General features: G+C 39.3%; 1 protein-coding gene across 1 annotated transcript in view; it reads right to left on the bottom strand.

Annotated features, from left to right (window-relative positions):
• Nucleotides 1–1708: 1708 nt before the first annotated feature.
• MTX2 (metaxin 2) overlaps nucleotides 1709–16471 on the bottom strand; it is a 29822-nt gene continuing 15059 nt past the window's right edge. Inside the window, 7 exon segments of the mRNA XM_059853172.1 lie at nucleotides 1709–2203; nucleotides 4211–4287; nucleotides 4900–5025; nucleotides 5428–5466; nucleotides 6160–6252; nucleotides 7022–7098; nucleotides 8365–8437. Coding sequence (XP_059709155.1) covers nucleotides 1996–2203; nucleotides 4211–4287; nucleotides 4900–5025; nucleotides 5428–5466; nucleotides 6160–6252; nucleotides 7022–7098; nucleotides 8365–8437 — 693 coding nt within the window. The 3' untranslated portion in view covers nucleotides 1709–1995.

The following is a 16471-nucleotide window of genomic DNA, read 5'->3' as shown; positions in this document are numbered from 1 at the left end:
GAGGAGGAACACATGTCTACCTGCACTTTTTCAGGCCAATAAAAATTAATAGGCAGGCTTAAAAATCCATTAAGTCAATTAGTCCTGTACTTCAGTCTACTGCTAGCAAAACTGCAAAAACAACAGAAGCTAGCTTAAAATCTTTCCTCGTGAATGGTGCTCTGAGGGCAAGAGGGTAAAAGACCAGTTTAATTACTCTGGATTAAGATAAACTTAAGTTTTCACACAGGATTTCCTCATCACCACGGCATGCTAACTTTAGTCTGAGTGCTCAAAGTAGCATGTATCACAATATTCCCTCCAAACTTTAAAAAAAAAGCAAGTTTGAAAGAAATATCTGGGTTCTCAGCTACCAGCTGGTTTGATAGTGGAAATGGTCACTAAGCAGTCAACAGCTGATGGGGTTTAGTTTCAAAAGGTATTCAACATAGAGACGTGTGAAATTCTAAGACTGAAATGCAGGACAAGGGCAATCTGCCTCTCCTGGCAAGAGTGGTTTGATGAAAGCCTTATACACTGATACTTAGTGGATTTGACTGCAGTAGGACTTAGGACTGTTCTATCAAAAGGCAGGCAGTAAGAATTCAGCTCTGTTTTCCAGTCCAGCTGGCAAGAGTGGCTGCCCACAAAAGCAGTGAGTAAGCAGGAGTGGTTCAGGAGCCTGTCATGGGAGACGCAGCCAGTCCAAGGCATGCAACTGCTTTCTGCTCAGCTTAAGAGAGGAGGAAATGGCAGCCAAAACCTCATGACCATTGTATAACCATTTATAACCAGTTCAAGCCATTAAGTGCTCTTACACTGAAGCACATAGTCAAATGAACATATTTCAAAGTAAGAACACAATGGTTCCAACAAGCCAAACAGCCTGAGCTGGTTCCCAGTTGTGCTCATGACTTAGGGCACAAGGTTTGTTTCTGCCACCAGCATGTTCCTGGTGGTGCTTTTGGAAAAGCATCAAGTACAACTGACACAGCAGAACAGAGCAGAACCATTTAATGCACTCGAAATAATACTAGTCAGATCAGTCCTTGCCTACACACAAGAACTCTCCCTTGAAACGTTCCAAGTTGCCAGGGTTTCTGGAGCACCACAGTGATATTTCTTTGTTTGCTCCTGTATCATTGTGGCTACAAGTACCGTGAATAATGCAGAGGCAGAAGGACCAAGACATGCCACAGGCTCACAGTGACTCCTTTTTCTATGAGAACCACATCTGGTAGATAGATCAAAGTTCAGAAGCAATGTCAACATACTGGAAGTGGAAACAGTGAGGCAGACACTTACCTAGCAAATTAGTTTCTTAAATACATTGCAGGACAAGCTGGGGATTAAAACTGGGAAACTACAGGGAGAAAAAAAAATTATAATCAAAAACTAAAAGGTGAATGAAAGATAAAAGCAGAGGCAAGACACACACAAGATGAAGGACTGACAGCCAGCAGCTACTTTGACACAAAAATAGGAACTGACTGAATAAGATCACATTAATTGTGTGCTACAGAGCTCCAAGACATTTTTCCCACCCAGTTTCTGAATAACTTTTAGCTGAGGCAGACAAATATTAAGATCTCTAATGTATACTTTCATTCCCAGCCTAGTAATTCTAACTAGTTCACAACTTTCTTCCAAGTGTCCTGTCAAAAGGATCCCACTTGTGAACTACACAGAAATTAAATTTAGTAAAAGAGGCATTTAGAAAGATCAGAGATCAACTTTCAGTGTTTTATTTTTTGAAACAGATGCAATATTTTTCCAAGGTCACTTTACAGTCAGTGGCATACGGGCTATTAAAATGGAAACACTCGTACAGATTTCAGCTTAAATGTGCACAGTAAATTCTACAACACAAAAACTGTATTTAACATTTTTTCTTGCTCCAGAATGACTTGGCAGCTTCAAAAAGCTAACACATATTTCCATTCTCAAAATCCATTTTTTTTTTGTAGAGCAATGACAAACCCAAAGCTGCACCATGATCCACCCCAAGCACCATGCTTATCTCAGCAGGGACCTCTTGGAAGATCGGGCTGCAATTGCAGAGCTGTCTCTCTCATGACCCTCAAAGTACTGCTGCTCTATTCGCCGACAAAACGCTGTGAGGTTACTGTAGTTCTTCACTTTTTCAGAGAGTTCATCAGTGATTAGCTGAGTAGTAAGGATTGTGAACAGATGTCCAAACACCAGAGCATCTAATTCAGTTGGTCTGGGGGAAAAAAAAAAAAGAAGAAGAAAAGAACAGGTATTTTGGAAGACAAGTCCTGATGAAGAAAAACCCTGCTGTTCTGAGTAACCTTTAGCTTGCCATACAGTCTAAGAACTGGGATGAAATCAAGCAAGGCTAAACCAAATGTATGAAATCTGTCTAAAGGGTATATTAAGAACTCTGCTTGTTCTCAGGGTGGCATTTTCCTTGCTTTAGGGAGCTTGGAAATGTGGAAATAACATCTCTTAGATCAGACAGACTTACTGATCTAGTTTCAAACCATGCTCTACCTTTTAGTCTTGTAACAAGGGCAAATGCTTATCAGCTATTTTGTGGCTCTTTTTCTTCTGCAGATGTGTGTTAAAAAAATCCAACTATTATCTCACAAAGGGGGAAAAAAAAAAGGAGATGGCTGGAAGCTTATGACTCCCATTCCTTTTTTTGTGCTCTGCAACAGTTTGGAATTATTCAACCAACAAAAAGGGGAGTTCCATGGTGGCAGCAGCTGGAAACATCCCTTTTCTGAAAGGGGATTACACAGAAGAAAACAGGTATTTTGGGAATGTTTTTATGATGACCCTTCTGAATTGTCACCTGGGACCTTTAAGTTGTCCACATATGTGTGTAGTCCATGTAAGTTTTTTTTTTTTCCAAACCTATTAATAACTTCAGAGTCCCCCTTTACTAATATTGAATGTATGCAGCATGAAGCTTGCCTAACTGATAAAATTTTTGCTTTTTTATCTGTGGATCACTAAGCACTCTCCAGTGCAGATATGGACCCCTGCATAACCCCTTTAATCTGTCAGAAACAGGCTGCTTTTCTTATTTACCTCCCAAAGACTCACAAAAGTCACAGACCGAAAACTACTGGACTAAAACCACATATTTTCTTAGTAATATTTCCGACAGCTAAAAAATTTAAAGGTTGAAACTACCAAAAAAGCCTGGTTAACAACCAACCAACACAAATTCCCCAAGTTACAATTCTTTAGAAATACAGAAAGAAAAATTAAGAGATACTATGTTTAATAATCAAAGGTGAAGATGCACCTTAAAGTCATCTTCTGTAAGGCATATTTCTGTATCCTCTGAATTAAGATCACCCAACTAGTCTCAGCTTGGAATAGATTAAGCAGCAAAGCCACAATGCAGAGAAGTAACCAAAAGCTGCCATTTGAAGACATCTCCCTGTTCAAATGCAGTAAACTGAAATCCAGATCTGAGCATTTCTAGACTGATCTACACACAGGAGACAAGAGGGAGCTAATGTGATGTAATTTTAGTCTGTAACATTTCCTAAATTGTGAATTATTGGAGAGAAAAAAAAAATTAAAAGAGCATATTTCAATTGAAAGAAACCAGTAAGAGCAGAGAACATTCCAGGGAGGTCAGGTAATTTCTTTTTTCTCTCCTGACAATGTGAATCTTGTTTTTCACTTTGCATTTAGTTCTCTGTGGATCAGCTAGCTTCTCCCCCAGTTCCTAGAAATCACAGACAGCTAAATCAGTTCATTCAGAACTGGTTCTCATGTTAAGACAAGCTGCCCTGATCAAGTTGGCACAATATACATTCACTCCTCTAGCAGAGAATGTTACCCAAGAAATACAAGTAATGCCTTAAATGTATCATTTTTATATTATGCTTTTATATGATGTATCATTTTTATATAATGCTTAAAATGTATCATTTTTAATAAGAAACTAACTATATAAAAATGTACATTTGTAGCCTATATAAGTTGTGGTAGAATCTGTAGAGAAGACAAGCAGGAGTAAAATGAAATCATAAATACAACAAACTTACAGAAGCTTTCCCTTTAAAATCTTTAAATACTTATTGCTGAAATTTCATGTTAAGATTCCAGTCACACACTTGTATTTCTGCAACGACTCACACAACATTAAAATAAAATAGGAGTTTCATATAAATACATTTGTATGTATGTGGGTATATACCTATATCTCATATTGCTGGGTGCAGTATTTCAGTGAAGAGTAACTTACTGCTTATTGAAGAAATATGGTTGTGTTCCTAATCTCTGGGAGAGAGCATGACAGCACTGATCTACATCTTCAAGCACCTATCAAAATACACAAGAAAGAAAGAAAGATCCATATTGTCAGGAAGTAACACCACTGCAAGAAACAACCTCCTTATTCTATTTGCACTGACAGTGGGAACAAGGAATGTAACATGTTGGAATATCAAAAGCTGTTAAAGTCAGTCAAATCTACACAGCAGGCAGGTAGCAAAGTGTTACTTAATCTAACATTTGATGTAAGACAACTCTGATTAACTGCTTCCCATAACATTTACAACTAAGCCTAATGAAAGGTACTGACTTAAACCCCACAACCTGCCATAATCCCACAGAGTGCCTATCAGCATCATGCAGGAAGCAGGGCAGAGAACTCACAACCTATTTTCAGGACTATGGCCTAAACTAACACTGACAGAGTTGCATAGCCGTGGCAAAACATCCTTCCTTGGACGCCATCAGGTTGCACATAATTTAAAATTTATTGCTGCTGAAGGCAAATACCCGACCCCTGTTAATGTTTAAAGTACAGAACATACGTTTCACTACATCTGTTTCAGGAACATACTACTCTCCAATGCCTATTAAAAAAAAAAAAAAAAGAAATCAAAAGGAAAACAGGGTAAAGAAATAAGGTTCACTTTTCATGCTTACCTGTTCAAGTGTCTTTCCAGCCCATCCGATGGCTTTCATCTTCCGCCTAACCTCCCACTGCTTCTGATAGGACAAAATGCGGTTAAGAGGCCACGGATAAGGGGAGCCATACCTTGGGTGAGTAATCTGTGTTGAAAAACAGAAACCTACTGTGTTATAATGCAAGAAATACAGATACCTCTTGAACAAAACAGCTGATATTTAAACATTTCTCTCAGAAAAGGAACTGCAGAAGAGAAAAGCAGCTGTGTGTATGCTCTAAGTATTTGCACAGAATCCACTGTTTGCAGCATAACTATTTAAAGCTATTATTTCAGAAACAAACAAAACCTGTATCTATTCCGCAGTCAGCTCCCTCCAGTAACACAGCTTCCCTAAAATGTGTATGCAAGTGAAATTAAAGTGAAAAGACTTTATCATTAATGGTATAAACCCCCATGTTTCATTTATGAGTAGGGACTTGCAGTTGTGAGCAAAAGTGTTTTCTCATTAAATTTTAATTAAGATGAATGCTGCGGAACCACTCACCTCCTCTACTGTAACATCATCACACCACTGGAGATAGAGCTAGGAAAAGAAAGAACACTTACTAAAACTTCCTAATAAAGGAGAATACAGAGACAATCATTTTTCACTAGTAGAATTTTCTTTTCTAAATTAGATTAAAATTTCCATTTCATTTCTTCTCGTAGACCTTTGATGTACAAAAGAAATTAAAACTGGAAGGCAAAAGCCCAGCTGCTAGTCCTTACTTTACCAGCACCAAAACTAAGCTGAGACCAAAAGCCTGCTCCTGTTGCCCACACCACACCCAGCTCCAGGCACTGGTGATGAGCCCTCACTCCTCAGCCACCTGCATCCTCCCAGTGCTTCCAACACTGCTCCCACGCCAGGTCTGAGGCACCTGAACTGACCACAGACAGGAGCACGGAGCATCCCAGGCTCGGAGCATGCACAGCGTGGGACAGTGACACATGGGGTGCCTGGCCAGCCAGGGGGTGTGGCAGGACCCCAGGAACCACTGGCATTTTCTGGTCAGTTACTTCTACAGCTGTGTGCCACAATTGACAGAGGTGAGGGGAATCCCACGTGGCTACAGGAACAGGTCAGCAAGCAATCCACAGTGTAGGAGAATTTATGCCTGTCATTTCACCTCAAAAGCTGATGACCTAATCTAGGAACAGCACTATTTCCACTACAGGGAAAAAATCCTAAAGCCTTCTTGCCTACAGTGCGTGGAGTTACTAGGGTTTGCTGTACCTCTGCCGTCAAGAGCATGTTATTGACCAATTCCATGTAGGCTTTCATCTCAGCTTTCTGGACTTCATCCAACCCATCACTGAGAGAATGGCCCTAATGGGGAAAAGCAAAAAGACACACATGTAAGAATGGGTATTGGAATACTCAGCAACATATGACCCAAGGACCTTAAACATCAATGAGCTTTGGCTCAGATCCTATTCTCTTACATGGGTCAATAAAAAATTACATGTGGAATTTTTACATACAGTATCCCTTACAATTAAAACCAAATCATAATGTAACTAATCTAATCTATAAGAAATCTAAGCTAATCTACAAGAAATTTAGACTATTATCAGTTATAGATGAGCACACTTTGAGCACACAACCTCCTGGTTAGTGTATCCCTATAGCACAAAGTAAACACAAACTTACATCCATGAAACAGATCCAGCTTCTCAGTGGAAACATGGCACTTTTTAAAATAGAGGGGATGACACTTTTTAAAATAGAGGGGAGGGCTGGGGGTGGGAGAATAAAGGCAAAGTTGAACAGTATCTGACATTTCAGGATTTGAAACAGTCAATTCTAGGCTTAAGACCTCTGAGACTCAGAGACAAAGCACGTAGGAAAACAGTCTCAGAGACTGGCACTGGAATGCAGCTATTCTGCATAGAATTTACTTGGAGAATTTGAGGAAATTACAAAGAAAAACATTTTCATCTCACGAACTCCTGATCCATGATACCTGTCTTTTAAAACAGTACTAGATTCCTATTTTTTTTTAAATAATTCAGTAAGATTCCAGAAAAGCACACTAAACCAGTGCAATGCTAGGCAGGATTAACATTCATAATTAATGAAAACAATGTACTTTTACCTTGGCTTTTACAAACTGGACTATGGGCCCAAGTTCAGATACTACTTGATTTCCCACATGAATAAAGGGTACTTTGCCTGTAAAAGGAGAAATGTATCGGAGTAATGAGACAGAGGGTGGTGGGGCAAGAGAAGGGAACAAATGCAAACCTTCTCTGAATTATCATTAAACCAATATAAAGGAAGGAAACAAGTTAAGTGAGTAAAAGTGAATAAAAACAGTAGAGGACTGTAGGAATAAGGGCAGAAAGAACACATATAATTCTGCCTACAGTTAAAATTGAAGCAGTATCATTTTCTCTCTTGTGCTCGTTTTTAGAAGAAGGAAGTGTTCAGACCTAAATTACAACATTAGATGCCAGCAAGTGTGGACATGAGGTGTGAGTGGCAGAGAAGCCACAGCATGTGTCACCAGTCCTAGTCCTGCACATGAAGATGCTCCTGTGTGTCTTGAGTCAGCATTTCAAAGCTCTATTTACTAACAAATAATTCATATACCTGCATATTTTGCTTTTTCAAGCAACTGTTGATTTTGGGTATTTTTTAAATCGCCTCATTTCACTGCTGTAACCAAAAATATCAGTACCAGCAGTTGAACCCACATAGCTGGCAGACAAATACTGACAGGCACTTCCATATGGCAGCCATCAGCCAGAGCCAGGTAATCAGTAAATATGGACCTCCTCAAACAACAAAAATCTGGGACAGAGCGTGAGGATCTTGGCACCTTGCATTCTGTAATTCTTTCTGATTTTTAGGCAATTTTCTGAAGCTGGTGTCTGGCAATTTTTAGGCAGTCAACAAAAACAAGCTGTGTACCCTGCTAATACTTTTTGGTGGTGGGTTTGAATTTTTTTCCAGACTATCTCATGGATCTGAGGAAGATTTAAAATCACCTGTCACCCTTTACAGTGAAAATGCATCCTTTGGTCTCCTGTATCCTGGCAATCAACTCCCACACAGAGTAACAAAAGAGAGCCTTTCTCCAGTATTGTTTCATTCCAGCAATTGGAAAATATAACAGCATTTCCTGGAATATTCCCTGGGTGCAGAATAAAGCCATTTTTGGGCACATATGTCTTTCTGCTTTAGGGCATTTGAGAGAAGGTTTCCACCAAGCACTGAGCTGTGTGAACACTTTACACAGGTACTGTTACACCTCGTGCCAAGGTTACTTTGCATTTCACTGTTTTGACTGCTTGCAGAGGAGAAACTGCTCTGGAGAGGAGGGGGAAAGGCAACCCACACACAGTAGCACTGCCTGTTATCAGCAAGACAAGGCCTAGTTGCCATGGTATCAAAATGGAGGTGTAACACAGTAATCTAAATGAAGGCCACACTTACCAGATGGGGACATGTACTCAGCGTTTGCCCTGCAAATCACCCGGACTGGCAGATTGCACATTTGCAAAAAGGCCTGGAAACAAAGAGTCGCATTTGAAAAGCATTCATACACCAGTGGCAAACAAATGTGGTGCTCTCAATGCATTTGCCTGCGTTAGCTGGCTCCCAGCACACACCTATGAAGTATAGCTCCTTGCATACTGTTCTTAGGAAGAAAGAAGAAGGGTAATTAAAAGAAAAACAAAGGAATTTTGACTTCTTTAGACAACTGTTTATCACTCAAACACTGACTGGAATTCTTCAAATGCAGTTTAATCCATTTTTGTTGTTTTTTCAAGATGGGCAAAGAAGCAGTATCTGACAGACACAATTAGTGCTGTGGCTGTACAAAACTGAGTGACATTTTGCCCCTTCTGAAAACCACAATACTCATTTCTCCTGACTAAAGCTGGCTCATCAAGGTAATGTTATGTAATATGGCAAACACATATGGCACCTTCCCCCACATTATAATTACAATAGCTGACGAAATTTTGCTCTGTGATACTGTCAAAGCACAAGTCTGGTTTGGGACAAAGTATTATTTTTAATTTATGGAATTCATGGACAGCATAAGTGATCAATTTACTGTTTCCTTCTAGCTGTGTTCTCAGATTCAAAGCTTTCTCAGAAGGATAACAATTTCTGTCAGCATCTGCCACTACCACAAAATCCATAGGCTGTTTCTGTTGAAATGCCAAAATGTCAAGACAAATATTTGCAGTTTGGACAGAACATGGCAAATAAGGAATCTCTTACTTGCTAGAAACTCTCACAACTCAGCTCAGTCCTAGCATTCATTTTGTCTCTGCAATTAGGCAGGTCACAAGTTAAGATTCCAGAATTATTCTATTAACTATTTATACAATGTGACTCGAGGTAAAAAAGGCCTAGAGCACCAAGGCTCCCACCAAGAAGAAGAACAGTGCTGTAACACAGCACTTGCTACACAAGCCTCCTCCCTGCTCTTCAGATGGCAGGATCTGGCAGTAAACCACATTCTCACAGCTTTAGCTGCTCAGACTCTAGTCACACACACACAAAAGCAACCTAAGCCTTAACCTTAAGATTTGCTACTCTTCATAATAGAGCACAGATTCTAGTAATGTTAGAAATCATTCAGTCTACCTTCAGTTAAAAAATCAAAATTAAAAAGAAATTTAAGAAGACCCTAAAGTAAACACCAAATCAAAAACCTGAGAAAATTTTCTTGGAATCGTCATTTTCAGTTCTGATGAATGCTTCATTAGGACTGACACTGAAAAGAATGACTCATGCTTAAAACTGGATAAACCCATCCAGTACTGAATTTACCAGACAAGTCTTCCTGCGAGGTTCTGAAACAGTGACCACTGACTACTGGAGCTGCCCCTTCAGCAGCTTCACAAGGCTTCTTCCAGCACCCCCTTCAGCACCCCCATGCCAAGACCTGTTCCACTTCAGTCTTTGTCTATATTTAGGATTGGCTTGAAGATGACTGATGAAATAAACCTAAATATGTAATATACTATGTAATATTAATAGCATAATCTAAATATAAAACAAAATCAACCCAATAAAATAATTTTTTAACAAACCCTGCTATTACATCTTTTAAAAGACAGAAGCCCAGGGAATAAAAAGACCAGTGTATCTGTTTATTATGAGCTGTAACTTGTATCCAAAGCATGACCTGCTCAACTTACGTGCTCCTTACATAATGTTCTGCAGCACAATGAAGGAAAGGTCCACAGTATAAAACAATTTTAATCCTTATTGAATCTACACTGCTTAGCTAATCATTAACTAGAGAAGTAGGCCAGTATCTACTTCTTGCTTCAGCTTCAACTAATGGTCCACTGGACACCCTTCATGTCAACTGAAATATTCTAGGGAATCAGTAAAAGACAACAGTATTATCCCAAATTAGGAGGGCTCAGCCTAAGAAACAAGCCTTGCAATTTGCATTACTATGAGTACTTACATTCTTTCACTGATGTAACTGACAGGCTTTGGAAATTATTAGCATTAACAAGGTGGTTTTGACTTTTCAAGCACAGTGAATGCATTCCATATTTATGGAAATTATCGTTTCTTTTAGAAAAAAAAAAAAAAGACAAGGATCATGACCAATGCATTCCTATAAATATTCACTGCCAGAAATTTTTTTCTGATGCATTCAACGAGGTATGCTAGATATTAGACAATAACTGATATTAGACAGTAAGTGGCATGAACTATTACCAAAATAGTTGAAACTGGAACAGATCAAAGAAATCTTAGAGAGAAAATATAGAACAAAGCAGCAATTTCTCTGAGCCTTTATCTCATTACACGCTTTAGCCCAGTGATCAAGGGAGGATTTGTTCCCTTTCTGACCACTCACACAGAATGTCAAGAACCAGCACATTTGGTGTGCAGATGGTAGGAGACCACCACGGCTTCCAACTCTGATAAAAGATGCCACGGAACACTGATTACTTCAGCTCAGAACATCTTGTTTCCCTTTGGGTACCTCACATACGCAGTTTGAGCAGGCAAGTTACCCTTGCTTTTTTTGGGAGAGACATCTTTTTCTGTTAGCAAATGAGAGTGTGCTCAGCTCCTCTGAGTGCTTTTGAGCAAGAGACTGAAGGCTGAAACCACTCCAGTGCAGTTTTGCTGAGATTTATGAAGATATCAACCCCCCTTCAAAGACAAGGCATCGAAAGTTGAGCAATCTGAAAGACCAAGGGCCCAGGCTTATTCTAGTACATCAGAGATTATTGTTAACATCCTAAATTTGGCTGATCAACTTAAAAAAGGACTGAGAGGGGCCAACTGAATTCCAAGTAACACACAATCCAGATAATGACACCCTTGTGAAAATTCACCAGAAAATGGCAAGCAAGACAGTAACAGCAAAACTGGTTTTGTTTTGTTGAAATAAAACATTTAACTGAGAAACAAGAAACAAGACATTTAAGTGAGCACAGCCTGTCCCACCTCACAAAGATGCCTGTAGTTCCAACAGCATTAAATTTCCAACTCCCTTCTCCTCTGGGAAAAAAAGGGTACTACCAAAGAAAGAAGAGGGTGACACTACAGGCCTGGATCTCCTCCAGCACCAGGGGAACAGAGTGTATCCTTTCTTTGGATGAGGTGAATGTAAGAAACAGATAAAGGTGTTAAAAAATAAAGATTTGGCTTCTTAAGGTCTGTCAGTTTCTCTCCCACACATTCTCTCTGCCTCTTTCCTGCAGTCTAACAATCTCTTCTCTCACACTCTTCCAGCCTCTCTAGCTGTAGCATTACCTAACACCTAGAAAGTGAAGGAAGAAATATTAAAAAAAAACATTTTTAGCAATGATACCTCTCTTTTTCCAGACTGAAACCATTAAGTCTACAGTGCTGCTACAGCCCCTGTGCACCTTGTTTCTAATGGGAGACTTTGCTGTAGACAGAGATGGAAGGTTTCTGCACATCCATGAGGAGAAAGGGATGAGAGGGAGGCAAACAGAAGTAACCAGATGAATAATGTCTGTCCTCCCCTACCCTCCCAATTTACTGTTACAGAGTAGGGAAGAAAGAGTTGTGGGCAATGAATTGAAGAAAAGTATGGGGAAGCCTCTCAGTGCCTTTCCTGCCCACTGCACACTGATCTACACAGGACTGTGGTTTGTACTGAGCTGCCTCACACTCAGAGAGGAGCATGAGCCACTCTGTTTTCAAAATCAGGTGGAACAACCAAGTTGGTATTTTTGCTGTGAGAGCATGAGGTATTGGTAACTATGTGAACAGGGCTGATAGAAGCTTTGAGGTGACACTTGTTACAAAATTAATCAAATATCTTATGCCTATCATTCATTTCAATCATGGCAGGTGACACCTCCTGCCAGAATTATGGAGTATATTTACAACAGCACTGCTTAAAGGACACAATACATGTAAGGCTTGCTTCTTCTTATAGCCCACCCAATTTAAAATTCAAAATATAAGGAGGATGTTTGATTTCAATTATCTAAAAAAACAGAGCAATCACCTTTGTGCTGATTTGGCACAGTTCAGAAGTCCAGAGCCCAGAAACTGCAGCCAGACAAGGGACAACTCAACCCACCCTTCCCTTTCTCCTCCCTCCCCACCCTCCTCTTCTCACAGGACTGCCATTCTCATCTCTGCTGCTGCCACCCCTGGAACAATGCAAGAAAGGAGTGCCATTGTGCCTTCCTCTGATGACAAGTACGGGAAGTGGCTGTACATGAAATACAGTGGGAAGGCACAGGAGAAGGGAAAGAGGAGGGGGTTTTATTTATTACTAGAGTTAATTGGTTTAGGTGTGATTTTCACTCTTGCTCTCCCTTCCTCTTTGCCCTGCCAGCTAAGGACACTGTCAGCTGGACACACGACACGTGTTGGGCAGCAAATCACCCTGTCAGAGCTCCACCACAATGCTCTCCTCTTCCCCTACAGTTTCCTCCCAGAAAAACACATATGAGCAAACACATACACTCATTAAAAATGAGTTACAACTCGAACTAAATCATATCCAGACTGAAGTTTCTGAGATCAGAGGCAAGAATGAAATTACTTATGCCAAGACTCAAATAGTTCACAATTTACGTCGCCACATGAGGAACACTATTTTCAGATGGCACAGTCCAGGCTTCATTTGAAGAAGATACGTTCATGATTAGTTTTTAATAAAGAACGAGCCATTCCAAGCCATCTCTTACTCAGCAGCCCTTCTAAAGGCACTCACACAACACACCGTTAGGAAGAAGGAGTGAAATGCATTTTCTGGTTTCATTTTTATGTTATTTCATGAGCATACAATGGACAGTATGTGATGACAACTAAAGAGTTATTCTCTACTTTACTGCAGGAACACATTTTAAAATTAAACCCCATGAAAAAATCTACAGAATAATTCAGTTTTCATATCAAACAGCTGCAGTCCCTGTAACTGAAGTAGTGTGTCTAAGGTTATAAATGAAAACTGTTCAGTATCATTGCTTGAGTGACAGATTAAATTCCTAATCCAGTTATGGTAATGGCCACATGTGTAGTTTAACATAAATTAAGATCTTAATTATATTTGTGACTATTTTAAACAAAATAACAAATTCCTCTGTACCTGTGAATGTAATTTATAGCAAAGCCACGTTCATTCTCCAAAACAATCTATTTTATACTGCATCATGGCACTGGCTCTAATGGTATAATGTAATTCTTGTTGTAGAATGTAGAAAGAGTGGATTCACTGGTAGCACAGAGGTTTTGAAGATAAATGAAGATTCTATTCATTCAGAGGTAATTTCATCTTAGAACTATATGAAAGATGTTTCACTCACAAAGTACCTGTACAGCTTGGGATTTAAGAGTGTTTTCAGCAACAACACAATGCTGCTAGATTGATTATGTTGATACTGCATTCCTCATCATGGAGAATTCCAGTTTTTATTCTCTTTTAAAAAAAGGGATTGGCAGATTTTCATTTCAGTACCAAGCTTTTGTTTAAGACTCAGCAACAAGTTCAAATTTCTGCTAATGTTTTGTCTAGAGAAAAACCAAACCACAATTCATACACACACACACACAGAGAAAAAAATCATGGATCTGTCAAGGGCAATTAATCATGTATGATTTACACATTTATTTGATTACTTGTTGAAGAAAATAAGCAATTGGTCTGTGTAACACAATTTTAAATTGCCCAAACTTCCTTCTGTCATTCAGGCCTAAGAACAGACAATTTTAAAAGCACTTCCCTGGAATATGTTAAGACCACTTACACTGACATTGACTGCACAAGCAATTAATACATATCTTAACAAAATGAGCTGCAGGCCATCTATAATTTCCAGAATTCAGCTGTCATAATTTCCAGAATTCTGAACATTTTAGACAGCCTTTTGAGCAAGATTATGAGACCAACTGCACAAAGATTCCAGAAGAACCTGTAATAAAAGAGGCAGTCTCAACATCCACATTCCTCTTCCTGACAAGTTGGAACAGTGCAAAAGATGCTTTGAGCTGCCATTTGAGGCAAGAGGCCTGGCAGAGTGCAGCTGTATTAACCCCCTCCCTCCTACCTGGCCAGGCACTAAATAAAATGGCTTTACCTGCATCAGGCATCAATAAGGAGACAGAGCCTGGACAGACCCTCTGCTTCAGACTGAAGTACACTCTCCTGTGGTAATTCAGTTTTAATCTACTTCAAACTCCATTTTTCCCTCCTTAAAGTTGTAGCACTGTTTTGTTATTGAGATATATTTGTGTATTGGTTTTGGTGGCTTTTTTTCACTGTGATAAGCCACATAAGCAGGAATGCTGTATAATGGTAGTTGCACATGGAGAATGGTTTTAACCATGCTACCCAGGAGGTGTGTTTTCATTAACACTGATGGGAAGAGGGCTGAGTGTCCACAAGAACAGAGCCTTCATTCTGTTACAATCTCCATTCAATAGCTGGATATTCATTACTGATTAGTATTTTCCCTTGATTTTAATTTGCAGTGAAAATAAAATTTCATTCAATACCAAGGCTTTGCAGCCCAAGATCAAGTGGTCTTGGCTGTATAATACACTACTTTGACTTAACAAACAAGAAGTGTAAACACCAAGGTGTACCAGAGATAATCCACTTGCTACTTGAAGTTATGTTGTATTTTCAGAAAATACAAAGAATCTGAACCCAGTAAAAACCAAAGAAATTGCTAAATTAGTCTGATTCCAAAATAAACAATGAGCAGAAGAGGAATTAAAAAATAAACAACCCTACCAGAATCAACAGAGAACTTCCACAAGATGAGAACAATTTTTGTGTTTGGTTGGTTTTTAACTACTATAGGCACCAGCACAGTTACTCAGCAAAAATTCCCAAAGACTGTCATCCCTTCTCTCATCTGACATGTGGCTATTAAGAGCCCAGATTTCACTGCACAATGAGAACTTTTAAGTCCAATCATTATTAAAACAGCAAGACTCAACCAACTTCCTATATTCAACCTGCAGCCCTCTCTGCTCATTGATTACATCTGCAGTGAGAGAAGCTTGCTCTGCTGTCTGCTTCATCTGCTCCCTTAACCAGCAGTACCTGAAATGTCATCTGTGTGCAGGGTTGGCAGCTGTGAAACAGCCAAGTTTTACTCTATTACTTACTATGGCACTGGACTGTGTGTGTTATTTTATGTGTAGATATCAGCATGGATGTCCCTCTGAGACCTGAGAGCAGCTTTACAAAGAGGTCAAAGAGGTGCTACAAGGAGATTTTATAAAACACCTGAAGGACTGGCTGCAGCACAGAGTCTTGCTGTTAAACCATGTTTGTTAAAGATTTGATGGTGGCTGATTCCACATGCTCAAATTTCTGATGTTTTCACCACATGGAAGTTCAACAACCTCAAACAAGCTATGTATCTGCTCTGGTGATAATGATGTGCCCCAAATCAGTAACAGAGGGAAAAAGAATGACAGTGGTAGGAAAGAAGTCCCAGGTACCAGCTCCTATTTCTCCTCCTATCCCTCATTCTCAAATTTTCCTTTGAGAAGGACACACATCCCCCAACTCCCAACACCTCCTTAAAAAAAAACATACCAAAACCAAAAAGCAGACAATCTCTCAACAAAATAAAAAGCAAATTCCTTATGCAAAACACACTGATGTATTTAAATCTCTGTATTTTCTCTGTATTTTAACCTCTCTGATCACTACGTATCCTAGTATCATTTCAAAATGGATCAAAGACAGCAAGAATAGTTATCCTTTCCCTGTCACAACCATGTTACACAGATTCTTCAAAATTGATACAATTCCTCAATACAGATTTATTCTATAAAGTTTAAGATCAGATATCCACCAGAGCCATATTTATAGTCATGGCTACTATCAGCTGTCCAGCTAGAGAATATTGAAGAAAAACAAAGATTTTTAATATATTATAGTTAATTTATCATCTAAGTGACATGTGTAGGATAACAATGCACTAGAAACAGTAAAGCAAAATGATGCATTAGAAAAGGAAATTTTAGGGTTATTTTGTTGGTGAGATGGGGGGGTGGTGTTTTAAATACAAGCCACATATACATGTATTGCTAGATGGGAAGAAAA

The sequence above is a fragment of the Haemorhous mexicanus genome, chromosome 8, assembly GCF_027477595.1.
Source record: "Haemorhous mexicanus isolate bHaeMex1 chromosome 8, bHaeMex1.pri, whole genome shotgun sequence".
Lineage (NCBI taxonomy): Eukaryota > Metazoa > Chordata > Aves > Passeriformes > Fringillidae > Haemorhous > Haemorhous mexicanus.
Note: the sequence above shows the minus strand (reverse complement) of the source record. Positions and strands in the feature narration are given on the sequence as shown.